The sequence below is a fragment of the Trachurus trachurus genome (genome assembly GCF_905171665.1).
Source record: "Trachurus trachurus genome assembly, chromosome: 16".
Taxonomy (NCBI): Eukaryota; Metazoa; Chordata; class Actinopteri; order Carangiformes; family Carangidae; genus Trachurus; species Trachurus trachurus.
Genome location: NC_139902.1, coordinates 28,633,368 through 28,652,715, shown reverse-complemented (window position 1 = coordinate 28,652,715; position 19,348 = coordinate 28,633,368). Strand labels below are relative to the sequence as shown.

At 42.2% G+C, this 19,348-nt stretch overlaps 1 protein-coding gene across 2 annotated transcripts in view; it reads left to right on the top strand.

The window, feature by feature from the left end:
- grik2 (glutamate receptor, ionotropic, kainate 2) overlaps positions 1-19,348 on the top strand; it is a gene marked incomplete at both ends in the record, with an annotated part of 312,879 nt that overhangs the window by 191,996 nt on the left and 101,535 nt on the right. For both annotated transcript variants that reach the window (XM_083989928.1, XM_083989929.1), the window contains 2 exons: positions 8,540-8,683; positions 11,663-11,770. In XM_083989928.1, the coding sequence (XP_083846054.1) occupies positions 8,540-8,683; positions 11,663-11,770 (252 nt within the window). The remainder of the gene's footprint in view (positions 1-8,539; positions 8,684-11,662; positions 11,771-19,348) is intronic.

Sequence of the window (19,348 nt, the reverse complement as noted above, 5' to 3'; positions counted from 1 at the left end):
TATATTTACAAATTAGATGAAATAAAAACTTTATTACCATCTGGAGAACATCGCTGTCAATCAGTTTTAGTTGATGTAGCTTATCTGAAGCGAGATGATCATTATAATAATTATTATTACTACCATCAACCAGACTTCTGTCTGTCAGCTCTCTTATTTTCTGAAGTTCAAAACCTAAAAACCTCTAAATCTACAGGTCGGTTCAGGTGGTTTGATTCATGCAGTTTGTTTTTGAAGGACCTCCACTTCCATCAACTCCACCTTCATCATGTTATGAAGTATGTCTGTAGCACAGGTGGAACAGCGAAGGTCTTACAATCAGTTAAAGTTCTGTCTTTAGATTAAACAAAACCAAAACTGAAGCTCAAGTAAGAAGTAAGAAGTTCAGCTCTCCACTTCTGTCGTTGACTGTAGGTGATGTTGCATTTGTCTTGAAGAAACCTGTTCTCCTCCACCTCCATTCACACTTTCTGAAGGAGAAAGTTCAAGTTGAAAACGTAGATCAAGCCAAACAGTAGGGCTGGGACGATATGCTTTTCTCCCGATTAGATTCTTCTACGATTTTTTGGATGGCGATTCGATTTAAATTGCGATTCTATGATATTGCCGATTTTTATTCTGCATTTTTAACATTTCTCTGCACACAAATACTGTAGGAGCCTATAAATTAACATACTCCATTATAAAGTGAACTTAAACCCTTTTCAAAACGATTTTTGTAAAAAAAAAAAAAAAAGATTTAAAAATCGTCAAAAAAGATATTGCAATATTTATGTGAATCGATTTTTTCTCCCACCCCTACCAAACAGGACTCCACTCTCACCCACGTCCTACAGATCTCACAGAATATCAGTTCATGTTGGTGTTTTTGATGTTTGTCATGAAGCTTGTGCACATCAGTTCACTATTAGCTTCATGTTTTATAATGTGTAAAAAGCAGATGGATGGATGAAACTGGATGAACGGAGAAAATGAATCTTTTCTTATCTGTTTCAGTCTTATTGAACTTGTTCTGTGATGAAGGACGTTCATGATCGTTCTTTACTCACAAAGGTTGAGAACTAACTCCTTCAGCCTTGATGTGTTTGATATATAGATGAAGTTGAAGTGTGTGCGTGTGGTTTTTATTTTTAGCTTCCTTAAGTGTTCATGAAGCATGTTTTGATCTTTTCATGCTCAGTAACCAAAGCAAACGTCCACAGAGTGACTCCACTCAGCATCCTGACTCCTGCACACACTTCAGTCTTACACATTCATAATTAATTGAAAGTAAAGATTGCCAGCCTTTTTTTTTTTTTTCCAGCTAAACACACTTTCAGTCCAGCGACGTATGTGGATGATGAAAACACGTCATTAGTATTAAAATATTCCACTCCGGAAAATATGTTAGAAAGTCACACATGTTCCTGGAGCATTTCCTCCAGACGAGGCGTTCACATGTACATACGTTAATGAACTGATTATATTCATCATTTAAATTACATTTTAACTGCGTGTGAGACACTGCGCCGTGGTTTGTGTGTGTGTGTACCTCAGATAATATCCATCAATAATCAAACATTGGATTTCTTTCCATTAAAAACCTTATTAACCTTATTTACTTTGGTTCGGAGAGAGAGAGTTCACAGTAAGTTAAAACGTGTCACTTTAACGTCACGTTGCTGTCATGGTAACGTCATGATGGTATCAGCAGGTCTCTCATGAAACACAATGAGGAGGTTGAGCATCTGGATGAGAAAACACAGACAGTGTCGTCACTAGACCGGTCCAAGAGTTTTTATAATTTCATATTTTATTCATGTTCAATGTCACCTTCACCTTTGGCAGCTGGTTTTTAAACGGCGTAGCTGCTTTGACTCTCAATAAAAACATCTGGATCCACATGTGGTCAGTGGTGAGTGACCTCTAGATTATAACACCACCAACACTGGAGCTCCAACCAAACCAGTCTGTACTTAAAACAGTGGAGTGGAAAACATGATAAATTAAAAACTCTTTTGCAGAAACTGACAGAATACTAGTTAGTTTGAAGGACTGTAATAACTCTGACAAGAATAATACTCCCTTTTTTGAAAAGAAAATTGTATTAAAAGCTTAAAACTGCATGATTTATGAGGAATAAAAATATAAAGAAGTGTAATAAAAAAAAGCTTTTAAGTTTGAAATTATGACTCACCTCTTATCTTTCATTAAAGTCACTTCACCAGTTCATACAGGACTCAGAAAAGAAAAGTGCCACTGGACATCAGTTACATTAATAAACATGAGAGCTTTATCACCATGGTTACTGTAGTAATAATAATCATAATGCATTCGGTTAAAATGAGTTCTTCCTCAACAGTTGTCGTCACTTTTTTGTTGCCGGACAACTACAAATTGTCTCTGGTTGTGAACCTTTAATCAAACTTTATTTCATACAGTTAAAACAGTTGCAGCATAAAATGCCTCCCATAATAATAATAATATAAACACCCTGATAATGATAAGATCTGTAAACTAATAAGACAATAAATTAGTAATTATACATTATTATTATTAGTAAATAATAAAACAGTGAAACTAATATTAGTAATAATTAAAGGGACAACGAGGAGTTTCTATTGGGTTATAAAAAAGTCTCACGTTAATGTGGGTGAATCTACGTTACCCACACATGTTAATGGGCCCATTTTCGATAAATATATTGTTTTGTCTCTATCGCTAATTTGTTATTATTAGTGGTGGTGGAAATGCTGGTCGAGTCGACCAGCGTTTCTTTACTTTCGGTTTTGTGGCGAGTCATGAGAATAACGCCGCCGAATCGCCGTTTATGATCGGAACTACGACGGTATGTGAACGTCTTCGAACCTCTGACTTTAATTCTTGATGAATGAAAACATGAGTCTGTCTTGCGCCGGTCAAAGAATTTCACGGTGCGCGCGGAGGCTCGTGTGAAAACGCTTCGCTTTTCCAAAACTCCTCGTTGTCCCTTTAAAATATTAATAAAAAGAAGGGAAATTCAGTTAAAAACAAGACTACAAACCATAAAGAACCTCGTTTGTGAACGCCCACTGTGTGAGAACAGTGGACGTTCACAACCACCGTGCTGCAAATCAACGATCACCTCGGCTCTGGCTGAAAGCTGTTTCCTCCCACTTTGTTTCCATGGTAGTGTTGATGAGACCAGTTGGGTGGGGAGCTGGTGCATGTGCATGTGTGTTTGTGTGCATGCATGTGTGTGTTTGTGTGTGAGAGAGAGAGAGAGGGAGAGAGAGAAGGCAACAATGAGGTGGAGAAACAGACAGCGTCAGGGATAATGTTCATATTGGCTGACACGAGGGAAAAGCAGCTTTTAAAGCGTTTAGCTTTAATTTCATTCAGGAGTGACATAATTGATTTTAATGAGATGTTTATAGAGTGAAGTGTCGGTGTTGCTAAATCATTTGCAAGTCTGCCTGACGGGTACTTGTGAGGTTTGCACCGGGGAGAAGGAAACACACACACACACACACACTCACACCTCTGCTGCCAGAACTCCTGCAGCAGAAACCTGGGCTCGTCTCCATTCACTCCTCACACTGCGGTCGCTCGTTTTTAATTAAGAGCGTGTTTATTCCAGGAAATACCTCCTGAACTTTGACACCGTATTGAAGGAAAGTCTTTTCTTCTTTTTGTTGTCAGCTTGGCCTTTTGTTAAAAGCCAGAATCCCCATCATCCTCCTCATCATCATCATCATCATCCTCCTCCTCCTCATCATCATCACCATCATCACCATCATGGGGGCTGAGGCTGGGCTCTGTAGGTGCGAGCACCAGTTCTCCCCGGCTGCTGTCGACTGCTGCTGTTCACAGTATCAGTGCGGTGATTGAGTGACAGAGTGTCACATTGCTGTTATGAGGTCGCTGCAGGCCTGTGTGCTTTATAATGGAGCAGTGTGAACATCACAGCGCTGCACACACACACACACACAAACACACACAGACACACAACAAGCCTGATGTCAGAGAGACGTCCTCGTCTAGTCACAGGTTCAAAAACTTCACATCGCCCTTGTGTGTGTGTGTTTATATTTCCTTGATGACGAGAAGAAAAGTGATTATGGTGGCCCTGATGGCTCAACTATCAGAAAACATTTGGGTTTTGCAAACATACAAATTTAGTAAAGACAACAGAAGTGTTTCCTGGGGACATTAAAAAGCGATGGATCTGCTGGGACTTGTTATTCATAGTCTAATTATGACTTTTTGAAGTTTAAGAACAGTAAATAACAAAATGTGTCCCTGCAGATTCATCTCCTTTTTCTTTTAAAGGGAAACTATGCAAGCCTGTTGCTAACCCTCCTCCTGGCCATGTGCATTTGTTTACAACAAAGCCGACGAGAAAGCGATCCATGGAGCGGTGGATAACATTATTTATCATAAACGTCTTACAATGTGTACTGTATATTTGTAATCTGTCATAAACAAGAGATTACGTGTTTGTGTGGCGGTGCCGCAGAGACGAGAGCTGGGACACCGGGTCGGAGGCTCTGGTTGGTTTTCAGCCAAGAGATGCTAGAGGTGCTTTCACACCTGGATCGATTGGAGACGTTGTTCTGAAACGGGGAACGGTTTATGTCAGAGATCGGTTCGTTTGGACATATGTGAACACAACATTCAGGGTTGTTCAGTTCTGGTCGAGGATCACTCCTGTCAGCTTCATTTTTTTCGGGTCGGGTCTGGGCTTCAACCTCGGTTTGGACCGTGTCGGATTATAATCTTCAGCCTCGTTGAGACATCTACTCCATGATTTTATTTATTTGTTTTTAAAGCAGAAGTAAGCGGAATATTTGTGTTAATATAAGTCTTAAATAGTTATATCTTCCGACAGCAATCACTTATATAGAGTGTTTGGTCTGAAACACGGGTCTGTCAGTCACTCTGCTCTGCTGTAAGCTGAGGAGAAAACTTCTTGGATACTTCCTTGTATCCTACAACCTTTATCCAATGAGGAGAGAGAACGGCATAAAGGGGCGGTCCTCTCTGTGTGTGCAGCCAAGGGATGCACGTGAATGTGGTGACGTAGGGACAAGGACAAATAGATCCATGACGAGGGCGAGGGCTGCTAACTCCATCGGCTGACAAGAAGTTAGCCAAAACGACTGGATCGCTTACTTCTGCTTTAATTTCTGACCAATAAGAGAAGAGTTTGTTAGCGCATTTGTTTACAACTTTGGACCGTTTGGAGCTGTTACCGCGTGGGAACGGCCCCAAATAAAGAATGCAACAGTATCGGTTTAGTTGCTGAATCTGAACAAAGCAGGTGTGAATACGCCCTGGGTCTCCCTGGAACAAGTTACATGTCATTTATCTAACAACCAGCGCTATCACTCTGAAGCTGGTTAATTAAGGTACAAGTGAAGCATAGTTCCTCTTGAAATTAGTTTTTGTCTTAACTCTGAGACAGGAAACTCAGGCAGAGACGGAGAGAGGATGATGAATGATGATGATGATGATGATGATGATGATGATGTGGCACAAAGGACCAGAGGTTGACTAGGAATATAATGAGCTGCATGGTCTCTATGAACTCCAGAGAGTGAACCCTGTCCATCTGAACCACCAGCGTCCACTCCTGTGTGAGCTGCTCTTCAGTCTGGACCCTTCACATCACCACCACCACCACTTGACCCTGCTTCACCCCGGGATCTGTAAAAACCAGCAGCAGCAGCAGAGCAGAGCGGTCTCTCCCCGGACACAAACACTTCACAGCCTCCACCTGATACCCACACTGAAAATAAAATAAAATAAATAAATAAATAATAATAAAAATCACACTCCCCTCTGCTTCAACACCTTCTCCTCACACTGATTATTAATACCTCACACACTCCTGCGGGCAGCAGCACACTGACTGAAGCCAGGCTGAATCTCAACAAGGCAAAAACTTATTGACCGTGATTGATTTTGAAACATCTCTGGACACCTCCCATGCATTTAGATATACACACACACACACACACACACACACACACACACACACACACACACACACACACACACACACACACACACACACACACATGGCTTCACCAGGCGTTTAGGCTGCAGCTCTCTGATGCTCAATCAGGAAAAAACAACAGGTTTGACTGTGATTCTTGTTATTGTTCTTGCAGGACGTTCCTTCTCCGAACGCCCAAGGACGTATTTTCCATTAAACTGCGACTGTGGAGAGCTGTTTTGATTGCTTTTCAATCAAGCGAGACAAACACTAAATTTTGAGGAACTGCTAAATTATGGGCTTCTTTCATGAAGCGTGGATGACTGACACCTCCAGCTGCGGCGACACTCCTCCTGTTTGCACTGATTTTATATTTATTTATACAGGGAACGACTTGTAGCTGGCGGTCAGACCGAGGAGAAGGAGGTGTCACATGAAGCCTGCGAGCGTTTTACTTATTTATTAATAAAAATAAAAAAACCTTGTTGACGACGTGTGTGAAGTGACATGGAGGAGGACGGTGTCGGTGGTTGTTGTCCACGCCCGTCCTCAACAACGCAGCTCCAACCAGTTCTGTTGAGTCTGTCCCCGACATCACCATCATGAATTTCTCAAGCGCGCTGCGACCACTCGTCTGCAGAATATGCATAATTTCAGACAGTGTGTGCATATTTTTGCATGCATTAAGTTTCCTGAAAGGTTTTTAAGAGCTGGATACTTGTTCATTAAATTAAGAGACTGTGCAGCAGGTTGTTATGACCCAGGGGTCAGGTTTTTGTTGCTAGGTGACATCTAGTGGTCGTAGTTATCTATCTATCTATCTATCTATCTATCTATCTATCTATCTATCTATCTATCTATCTATCTATCTATCTATCTATCTATCTATCTATCTATCTATCTATCTATCTATCTATCTATCTATCTATCTATCTATCGATGATCTATCTATCTATCTATCTATCTATCTATCTATCTATCTATCTATCTATCTATCTATCTATCTATCTATCTATCTATCTATCTATCTATCTATCTATCTATCGATGATCTATCTATCTATCTATCTATCTATCTATCTATCTATCTATCTATCTATCTATCTATCTATCTATCTATCTATCTATCTATCTATCTATCTATCTATCTATCTATCTATCTATCTATCTATCTATCTATCTCAATTCCTATCTATCGCTAGCTATCTCAATTCCCTTGTGAAACCAGCAGCAATTTCCATGAGCACTTAAAGGGATAGTTCAACATTTTGGCAAATTAGCCCATTGTCATAATCCCTATAGTCATAGCAGTAGGTTCATTACCTTTAATTGTCGGTGCAAGCTGTTTTTAGAACGGCGGAGCAGAGCCGTGAGCTGCTCAGAGCTACGCTACAGAGGCTAATGGGATTTCTTGGTTTCCCTCATCAAACTCATCAAATACACAATCCAACAACTCCAAAATGCTCTGGTGGACAAGTTGTGACCTGCACATTCACCACGCTATGAGATAATAACAGAATGTTACCAGGCAGCGTTAAGACACGCCCAGTCACTCTCCATCTCAGCTAAAAGCAAAATGTGATTGTAATAGCCAGGTTTCAACCCATAGAGGGCAGTCACTCTTACATTTTGTTTTACAACAAAATAAACCAAACCCCTTAATATGGTTACCACGGTAACGGTCGTGAGTGGCTGTTTATTAGAGCTGCAGCTAAACCAGTGTGTTCAGTTTTATGAAGCTAAAATTTACTGAAAAGCCTTTGAAGACTTTTACAAATATCTGGAGGCAGGAAAACACTGTGGTCATTAAGAGACTGAAGAGCAAAAATGAGTCAAAATTGAGGGAATTACCTGCTTCCTGGAGAAAATACAGCAGCGTCTTCTGCTACTGGATCATATTGTTATTATGAGGAGCAGTCATAGTAGTAATACGACTTTGGTAGTAATAATAAATAGTTGTGTGATGCTTTATGTGGCTTTAACCCTGAAGGAGGAGGAAGAGCTGCTGTAACATGTAAATCTGACAGACGTCTCCACTTATAAACACAAACTAATAAAACATTTTGAGGTTTTGAATCTTTCTCTCTTCAGTGTTTCCATATAATCTATTTGCCTTACTTGTCAATATCTATCGCTGCTCTTTCCCACATCATGAAATCCTCATTATTATGAGTTGAAAATGTCATTAGCAGATTTATATAAAGCTGCTATTTGAATGTTTTTTTTCTTCCTTTCATTACTTTTATTTGATCTGCTCTTATTCTCCTTATATTAGATTTTCCTACAGAATACAGTCCCTGTTCTTTCTGTCGCCTCTTGTTTTCCACCGGCGCCTCATGCGTCAAGGCTGAAATGATCAAATATTTACGGCGTTTGTGTCCGCATATGTGTGTTTTGATGGGAGGCTTTTGAGTAAGCCATCATGATATTGATATTTCTTTGATTCCGAGCCGATCCGTCCCGCCTCGGCCCCGCCGGCTGTGACGTATCGGCGCACCGTGGTCCATGTTAATGACGCCCTGCTCCTCCCTTTCTCTCTCTCCTTCCACTCACTTTGTCTCTGTCTTGTCTCTCTTTGCAGACGGACGCTGCGCTGATGTACGATGCCGTGCACGTGGTGGCCGTGGCTGTGCAGCAGTCTCAGCAGATCACCGTCAGCTCATTACAGTGCAACCGACACAAGCCCTGGCGCTTCGGGAACCGCTTCATGGCCCTCATCAAAGAGGTAGAGGCTTCTCCAGTACCTGCTCCACACCTTCAAACAGGAAAAACACACGTGCTCTCAGGAAACAGGCAGACAGCCCAGGAATATAAATAAGACCGAGAAGGGGAAATACGACTAGATGGAGATGATTTATCTGTGTATTTATCTATATGGAAAGTCATTTTCCAGTTTGTGTACATACATACTCCCCCGAGGAAGCAGCCAGTGTTGATGTTTCTCTCTGAATTTCCACACTAATCACTCATGCAGAAACATAAACACAACATTATCTAAATTTTGGGGTAATTACCCCACAGTTTGCTGCGTTTGTGGAGCCGGGACGGTTAATCCAGAGCTTTCTATCTGTGGGGGATTAGGCAAACTATATTTAGAGGCCTCTCCAAACTTCTGTTCTCCCCCTTTTTTTTTTTTTTTATACTTTGCAGAGATCATGAGAAGACTTTCGAAGAATTAAACCATATGGGTCGAGATCTGGATGTGTTTATATTAAGCGCACAGTTTTTCACCATGCAAATCTCATCTTTCTGACCTCCTCCTCCCCCTCGTCTCCTCTCCGTCGCTCCGTCGCTCCCTCCATCTGCTGCTTTTAGGCTTTTTCTTTGTCCTCTGACTGGAGGCTCTCTAAGCCCACAGAGTCAAACAGGAGGAGGCCGGCGTTTATAAGACGACACTGTTTAGCTCGATGGCAGCGCTGCGGAAAAGTCAGTGGAGACGTGTGTGTGTGTGTGTGCTAATCCAGAGTGATGAGGCCGGACACCAGCTAACATGACACACTCTCTCTCTCTGTCAGGATCTTTACTGGACTGAAGGACTCTTTTGTTTACGTCTCAGAAACAGGATGTGTGTGATTTTCTGTCATTTCTATAGAAATGCAGACGAAGGGACGAGTCTCAAAGGCATGATGACAATATATGCTGTATGTGTAGTTTTTATATTGTCTCCTATGTGCTCAATTAATGAGGTGGTGATGCTGAAATAAATGTCACCACAAACCTGGAGGAGACTTAATAACCTGTCCACAAATAATGAGTAACCACTTTATGATCAAACCTCCTTATTAGGGATTTATGATCACTGGTTACCATGTTTGTTGATGAGCTTTATAAATCATTTACAAGCTGTTATAACACAATGAAAGGGCAACAGTGACCTGCCATGCTCATGGTAAATGGCAAAGAGACTTGCACTTATATAGTGTTTTTCCAGTTCCAGTTTTTTTCACTCAGACTTTACACTGTTTCGTCGCATTCACTGTTTCACACACATTCATGCAGCACTGTTCGCAGACAGGCTTCTGGGTGCTAATCAGTCACACGCATTCACACAAGTGTGGGTTCAGTGTCTCACCTAACAACACTTCTACATGAGGACTGAAGGAGCCGGGAATCAAACATTTGATTCCCGGCTCTGGAAGGTTCAGAAAGTCAGTGGGTTCCCGTCTTCCCTTGTTTTCTACGTCATCTATTTGAACTTGATGCTTCGTATTTGTAAAGTTTCCAGCAATTAACCGGCCAGGTTGCCAGGTATGCCTATAGGTAGTCCTTCTAGGTAGATAGTAGCTAAAGCTAAAGCTAGGCTAACGCTAACCGTATGGAAACACATCGGAATCATTTCACACTAACTCTCCTGCAGACAAACCCGACAAACCTGCAGTATCACGCCTGCACTGGAAACGTTACAGTACCAGCTGACCATTAGTTAGCATTAGCATTAGCATTAGCACAATGCCATTTTCTCCACAGAGCTATCACGATCTGGCCCCTGAGCTCCGCCTCACGTGACATAAACGTACTAGAACGCAGAGATCATTTCATGCCAAAGTTGCCAACGTAACCATGTGTAGGCTAAATATTAAAAAGATTTGGACCTGTCAAAATTAATAAAACAATTGCTTATGTACTATAAAAAAAGAAATTCAGTAAAATTAATACTTTTATTCTGCACCCCTCTAGACGTTCTGTGGATGTATTATTTTTGAAAAAAAAGTTGTAGCTATGACCTTTAACTTTGTTTATATGGTTTTGCTGATGTATGCAAAAGATTTAGCCTTAGAGTTGAGTATAGATTTTTCTTTTTTATAGAGAAAAGACAAAAAAAAGAAATGATCGTTGAACAACTCAGAGAGAGCTAGAACAACTATGACTAAATATGAATGAAAAGATGATAAATAAATAATAGGAACAGGACAGAGACAAAGTTAAACAGAATAAAAAACAGATGCATGACTCAGGTAATAGTAAACAGACATAGAGAAAGCAACAGACAACCAAAACAATATGTCTACCTCTCTTGTTTCAGTCAGGGGTGAGTGGATCTGTCTTCTTAACCAGTTAAAGGAGCAGCCAGTTCATATCAGTCCGATTTCCTCCAACTTCAGAAGATAAAGGTTGTGTGTGATCCCTGGTGGTTTCTTTAATCCTTGGTCGCCCCTGCTGCAGTACAACACTGTGAGCAGTGCTGCTGCTGCTGCTGCTGCTGCTGCTGCTGCTGCTGCTGCTGCTGCTGCTGGTGGTTTATTCAGACACTAAGTCAGAGCGGTATGACAAATGCTTTCTAGCACAGTCGCCTGTTCCACTGAACTTCCAGGTCTGTGACTCCCACTCGTCTCCACTAAAGATAGGCCCTCAAGTTCCCGGCTCCCTGTTAGAGGAGCATTGTGATGATTCGATGTGCCTGAGAAAAAGAAAAAAAAAAAGCCTCTCCTGCTCTGAGCCACTTTCATGCTACATTGTATCCTATCACATCCCTAAATATCTGTAAAGATCGGGGTAATTGCCTTCCCACTGTCACGAATGCAGCCTCAGAGCCTGTGTAGGCACCTTGATGCTGGGGAAGACTGTACAAACACAGAAAAGAGAGACACTGCTCTGCCTCAAACACACCAGACACACGTTTTACAAAGCTGTGGTTGTAGTTGAGTTAACGCTGCTGGTGGTTGAACGTCTCTTCTGGTTCTGTGTGTGGTTTTTTTATGTGAAGGCCCACTGGGACGGCCTGACCGGGAGGATCACCTTCAACCGCACCAACGGCCTGAGGACAGACTTCGACCTCGATGTCATCAGTCTGAAGGAGGAGGGACTCGAGAAGGTTGTATCTTTAATGTTTATATATGTTTGTGTGTGTGTGTGTGTGTGTGTGTGGTCCAAGTTATGAAAACATACAGTGATGTAGTATAAAGAGATAAAGTCCACGTCAGGAGATCAGTGCGATCACTTGGTCTGGGTAATTTAAGTTTTTCTTTAAAACAATCAATTCTTTGGGGACGACTTGATTCCATGTACCACAAAACAGACTGAGCAGGTCGGTCGATATTTAGGCCTATACTCAAGAGACTGGACATTATATTTCAGTTTGGGTTGTATTGACATCAGATTTCTAACGTGAACTAATTGCAGTGAAGTGGTAAATAATAGGTTTGAAAGGTTTTGACTTTTGGCTAAAAGAAAAAAAGGCGGTGTCATTGTGAGGAGGCTTAAACTCTCTAAAAACAACGGTCGCCTCCTGTCTCCTCTGCGCTGACAGGCTCCTCCTTGTGTTCAATTAGCGTAGTGCTAAGTCAGCTACAGACACCAACAGTTGAAAAACTGCAGCTCCATGACTTTTTATTCCTAAATTTACTTTTCAGCAGAGTTCAGTTTGTTTGTTTTTTTGTTTTTTTAAGTTGAATCCAGAGTCAGTGGACTTGGATGGTTTAGATACTTAACCCTCCTGCTGTCCTCCTGGGTCAAGGAAGGAAGGAAGGTAGGTAGGAAGGAAGGCAGGAAGGAAGGAAGAAGAGAAGGAAGGAAGGACAAAGGGAAAGATGGGAGGGAAGAAGGAAGGGGAAAAGGAAGGAATGATAGATGAAGTGAGGGAACAGATTGGGTCAAAAAGGAAGGAAGAAGTAAGGATGAAGGGAGGGAAGGGAGGGAGGAAAAAAGGATTGTGGAAAGAAGGAAGGGAAAAAGGAAGGAAATAAAGATGAGGGAGGGAACAGATTAATTCTAGGAAGGAAGAAGGGAAAGAAGTGAGGAAAGAAGGAAGGGGAAAAGGAAGGAAAGATAGATGGAGGGAGGGAACAGATCAGGTCAATTGGATCAAAAGAGGTAGGAAGAAGAAGTAAGGATGAAGGGAAAAAGGAAGGAAGGATGGAGGAAGGGAACAGACGGACAACAGGAGAGTTAAAGATGTTTTACCTGCTGTGGATCACTGAGATCCTTTATATTTGCAGGTTTCAGAGCATCAACAGTGTTTAGTAACTGAGACACCTTTCTTAAATGTCAGAAAGGTCTCAGTGTCACAGTTCACGACACCGTCTCACTGGTTTTATATTTATCTGCTGCCTGTGTGCACGGCCGCTCCTCCACATGAACTCTCTGACCTGAATAACCCTCGTAAGACTTGTAATGAAACGACAAAGCCCCAATAAGAGCTGTGTATCGTAATGCAAATGAATTGGATCGTATTCATCAGAGGAATACACGAGGATCAAACCTCAAGTTCACCATCAATTTAAAAAGTGCATTCAAGTTCAAATCAGAATTACACAGGGGAGGAAAAAAAGGGCTCGACGTGTGACTGAGGTCCAGATTGACATTCAGGACTTCGCCTCGGTGGTACTCGGCGGGCGTGAGCCGCTGGGACGAGGCCAAATGTCACATTTAAATTATGAAGATTTTTGTTAGAGAGAGGGACATTACAATCTGCATTTGCACAAACAGAACGGGAACACGGTGTTAACATGCACGACGAGGACATTTGAACGGTTGTGTAACATTTAAATCGACCTCGGTCTCATCAGTGAAATACTAATAGTCAGGTTTAACATCCACACGCTCTTCTAGAGACTTATTGATGGTTATAATCAAAGTCCTCTTGTGTGAATGAGCCGGGCAGAGAGAGTCCTCGTAGGAGAAGCACCGTTAAAGAAAGTGGGGGAAAAAAAACTTGACACACAGAAAGCCGAGTCGCATCATCATATTTCTAAATGTGACATTTCATCTCAGCGTTTGCACCAAGTGGTTCCTCACAAAGATGCCGGTGGTTTGTTGCCATGCGACTCCAAAAGTGCTCGCACTCGACGACACGACGGACGGAGATTCTGCCTCATTTTTGTTTTTTTGTGTGAATCAGACAGATGGAAAGTCTTTTTTGTTTTTTTGTTTGAAGCTAACAGTGCAGACATTAGACGGAGCTACTGTAGCTGACAGCACACTCTGTCTGTCTGTGTGTTTGTGTGTGTGACAAATCAGATTGATTTCAAAGCTTGCCAGGAACTCAAGCTGTTTTTCTTATTTTACTCAGAACTCTCTCATGTTTCCTCGCCTCTCTGAGCATAATAAGGGCAGACGTAGAAAGAGGGAGGAGGACGCTGACAGTTATGGGACATTTAGAAATAAAATAAAGAAATGAATAAAGGAAACCAACCGGCTGTTGGTGGTGGAAACATGTTGTTTGAGTCACCAGTAAGAAGATGAAATATATGGTTGGTTAATGTTATAGGCTTTGTTCAGATCTGATCAGAATCCAGTCTCACTGATTGAAAGTCCACAGTAGATATTGTGTCCATATTCCCTGTGTCTTATCCACATTAAAGCAGATATCAGTGGAATGTTTTTGTTAATATAAGTCCTAAATAGTCCTATTTTCCGTCAGCAATCACTTACATGAAGTATTTCAGCCTAAACACGAGTCTCTCCGTCACTCTGCTCTGCTGTAACCCGAGGAGAAAATTTTCCTTGTGGGATACAAGTGTTATCCAATGAGGAGAGAGAACGGCATGAAGGGCTGTGTGTGCAGCCAAGGGATGCGCGTGAATGTGGTGACGTAGCACGAGGACCAATTGATGCCTGACAAGGGCGGGGGCTGCTAACTCATGGTGCGTTCAAAGAAACTCGTACTTTGTGTTTTTCCTTCCTGTGAAGTCATACCAGTTCGATCTGGTACGAGTTCACGGGTCGGAAGTTACGAGTGGCCGTTATAGGGAACTTTCACAGACAACAGGATGGTAAAAACACGAGCTACGGGTTACCTGGAACGCTACCAAGTCGTAGTTGTGACTTGAAGCTGTAACTTACGGTTTCAAAAGCCTGCCTTGAACGCAGCATTAGCCGAAACGGCCGTGAAGCTGATATCTGCTTTAACTTCTATGGTAACAGTCCATGCCCAGAAACAAATAAGCAAACATACAAAATGGTCCTAGCCATCAGTCCATGGTTTGTTGCGGGGTTGCATCGGGTTTGGACTGTTTTCTACAACTTCTTGAACGGGTGTCGGCCATTTAACGCACCTTGAATTAACTTCCGTCTCTCCGAAACTACGTTGACGTTATTTGTGTTCACGCAGATGCAGAAGACACTTTAAAATCCTATTTGAGCAACTGAGACGTTTAGAGTGAGACAATGTCCATGTGAATGCAAACGGCTGAAAAAAGACTACTGTCTACTTTCTATGAGTCTGGGTCTCGTCATCCAAACCTAAATGGCGTTTTTGGTCCTTAAAAACTTTAAGGCCTTAAAAACTTTGGACCTTCATAGAACTCCTTCTGGGCGGTAGAGTTATATGTTTTGGGTGGAGAAGGACAACAGAGTTCTTGGTTGCACAGGGGGCTGGACCAGGGGAGTGAGCTGCTGCTGACTTTTAAGACAGAGCCAGGTAGCATGTCACTGCTGGAGAAGCAGGTCGGCAGAGCTCATTGGTTAATCCTTATCACATGACATGCTGTGCGCTTACTGCAGGCATGTTGCACTGAATGCGCGCCGCTATGGTGTCACTTGAGCGCAGTGGATGTGCGTCTACATTGGAAGTATATAGTAAACAAAGATCAGACCGGAAGTACACTTTTTTACTTCTATACTATGCTCTGATTGGGCAATGTGTTTTTATCGCAGCCTGCCTTAAACGTGCTGGTGTGGCGGTGATTTTTTTTTTTAATGGAGGAGGGAAAACTTCTGTTTGCAAAAGTATCTGGGTACATGTGGACTGATCTCTATAAATCAGATTAGAATCACATTTGAAACCGTCTCCATTTGTGGATTGAATCAGGTTTCTAAGACTCAGATCTCATGTTGTTTTTGACTGTTCAGAAAAAAGTCAAAAAATCAGACTAGATACAATTAGGGCTGCACGATTATGGCCAAAATGATAATCACGATTATTTTTGTCGATATTGAAATCACGATTATTAATCACGATTATACATTATGTTAGATAAAACATGTTTTTATTGCACTCTCTATTTGAAACAAACAATAGGCTATGTGAACAAGGCTTTCAGTTCAAAATAAAACATAAAATAAAAATAAATAATAGCCTAAAATAAAATTTACCCAAGACAAAGGGCTAGCGAAAAATAAATGCCATTGCAGAGTGCAGAGGTGTCATTCTGTACAGTAGCATACAGATACTTGTGTAAAAAACCAAAAAATAAAAAATAAATCTGGTAGAAGTAGCTGCTGATTCAACTCCTTTACTCAAATAAAAGTAAGAAAGTACAGGCTCTGAAATGTAATTTCAAAGTAGGCTATAGGTAAAAATTAATTTTTGCCATCAATGATACAGAGATGTGTGGGCAAGAGTCTGTCTAGCATGGACCAAAGCACAGCACGGGTGGTTCAGCAGCAATTTGGAACGAATTAAAAACATTTAATGAACAGACCAAGTGTTTTCACACAGGCAGCGTCCAGCAGGTTGGCCTGGCTCAACTGTGCTGCCACCAAAACGGCCATAGATCGCCGTTACCGGCCGTTATGATCACGGTCGGAACGTTTTATTTACACGACGTATGTAATTAACACCAAAACGGCCGCGTGGGGTGACGGGGTCTCGGTCCAGCTTTGAGACCACCCCGCAGCCCGACCTCGATCCGATCCAGAGCGAGACGGCGACAGTAGACAGCCTGAGGTGCTGACTGACCAGACAGACACACGTCATGTCTACTGTCACCGTCTGCTGCCGACATCGTCTCACTCTCACGTCAGAGTGAGATCCATACAGTCTATGAGTGAGACGTAACACCGGGCGCAGGAGGTGACAGTACGGCAGCATTTGAAGGTGCCGACTGACCGGCCGGGACACACACTCTGGACTGTAAACAACATGTAAAGGGAGGATGCACTCGCTTGTTATTTAGGCAGCTTCATGGAGCCCTAACCTCTCGTCTGCCCCCTGGTGGTTGGCGGACTACTGGTTGAGAAAGCGCTTGATTTGATGCAGCACAGCCTGTTTTTTTACATGTTAATAATCGTGACGATCATCTTAATTTAATCGTGGCAGCCAAAATCGTGATCGTGATTAAAATTCGATTAATTGTGCAGCCCTAGATACAATCTGGATTTGCTAAAAATCTGATTTACGTAATAGATGAATCGAATGCAAGTGACCCAGTGATGGTTAGTGTAAAATGTGGAGCTATAATGTAGATACTGTCCCTGCTTGTGTTTGATTGGACAGCTCACAGCTCTGTTAGATGATCCTACTTCCTCCATTTTTTTTCCCCTCTGTGAAGCTGCTGCACCATTGTTGAAGTGTCACTGAAATGAATAAGGGAGCTGTTTCCTCTCACACTGCTGGTGTTGTTCCAAACATGTCCTCACATTCATCCTGCAAAGACAAACACTGTAGAGCTCTGTGTGTGTGTGTGTTTGTGTGAACATGAACACAACACACCGACACGGGCTTCACTCCACTTCACTTCACTTCACTTCACGTCACTTCAGGTTCTTTACAATCTCCTGCTGCTGCAGCCTCACGTGGACGGACGCTCAGCAGCTGTAGCTCTGACAGCAGCCATCCACTGGATTTGACTGAAATACAAACACCTACCTAACACCAGGTGACATGAATGCATCGCCGCATGTCATGGCATTTAGCTCGGCGTGTGTTTGTGCGCTCGTATAAATAGGTGTATATCTTTTTTCCTCTTTTCCCAGGGATGTATTCTGCGGGCAATTTAAGATGCATGAGATTATCAGTGGGAAGGAAAAGAAAAACCTGCCGCCCCGCCACCGCTGAGAGAGAGGAATAATATTCTCACATGCAACTGCTAACACTTCACACTCCAGCGTCCTCACCGGTGCTCTGCCTCTCTGCAGCTCCTGACCTCTGTTCTGGGTTTGCTGTGTGTGTGTGCCTGCACCTCCATGAATAATTTACTCTATTAATAAAAGCCCTCCAGCCTCATGAAGCCTGAATTAAAAAGTTGATTTGCAATTACAAAGCCTATCTGAGGGCCCTCAGCGCGGGGGCATCGGAGGAGCCCTGAGGAAACGTGTGGCTGGCGTGGGCCGGAGTGGAGTGTTTTCGGTTTCGTCTTCTAGTGACGCTCAGGGCTGTGTGGGGTTGCATAGCATCTTCACTTCATTTCTAGTGATTCGTAAGACGCTCGTTGGATCTGCTTCGACCACATCATCATCATGAGGAGCGAGGCCACTGAAGTTCACTGAACTCAATGTCATTGTCATAAAAAAAAAGACCCAAGTTTTAGCTGTGTGACACGGAGCGTTATGGCGCTGGAGGTGGCCATTAGGAGACAGTAAATCGCAGCTGTAAAGGAGTCATCAGTCACACGCTATTAAAGGATTCATAATAAGGACATGTAAAGTTTATAGACCCAAAAGGCTCGAGTCTTTCGGCCTGCCCTTCATCAAACTATCAAACGGAGAGGAAAAACACAACAGCTATTTCTGCTGTGGTGTTTGACTTGTTATTTTTTAAAGCAGAGGATTCACTGATTGATTGATTGATTTGTTTATTTAAAGGTCCAATGTGTAATAATTGGCAATTTTTTTTTGGCAAAATCTGAACATACTACCCATGAATATATTAGTATAAGTGTATAATTTAAGTTTGTTTGGTTTTCGTAGCCTTATAATTTTTCTTTCATATATTCATCTAGCAAGGGTCTTGCTCTAGAGTGTCGCCATCTTGGGAAATCCAGCCAACCAGAGAGCACGTTTCAAGAGTTTTGCATTCATAAATAAACCAAAGAAACGAAGAAGAAGGCGGAAGGAGTAGGGAACAGCAGACATATCGTAAAATGGTTTAGATCTTCACCTCATCGCTCCATGCCCCTAAATTACTGCCAGTTTTTTGTCCTCGGAGGCCACCGTCACTTTGCCGACAGGAGGGGTGAGGTTGTAAACTAGAATCTGAAAGTTTGATGTCACGGTTTTACCCCCATTTTACACACTGGGCTTTTAAGTGGCATGCACTTTTTTTTTTGCCCAGGCCACATGGGCTTTTAAGACACTAAGCATTAACAACATACATTCAAGAAAGAAAATAAAAAACAAACAAAAAAAAGATAGACAAGCTTCCAAGATATATATAAGTAGCTAATTCATGGTTTTATGTGGGGTATAATGTTTTCTGTCTCAATGTCCAGGCTTCATCAATGAATCCACCTTTTAAAAAAACAACACAACATCATGCTCAGGCTTCCAAAATAAGTCTGGATTCTTCTTCTGGGCTTTCTCAAACAAGGAGAGGATACAAGTGTTACGCCAGGTTCACACCGGACGCGGAAGCGCCGCGAAATTCGCGCGCGAGCCGCGTCCCTCCAGTTCACACCAGACGCTGATTTCTCCGCGGCGGTCGCGAGCGCCTCTGCTCCTCAGCTGTTGTTCACTCACATTCAGAGCTGTGTTTTTTACATCATGGATAAGTAAATAACCTCATATAATTATA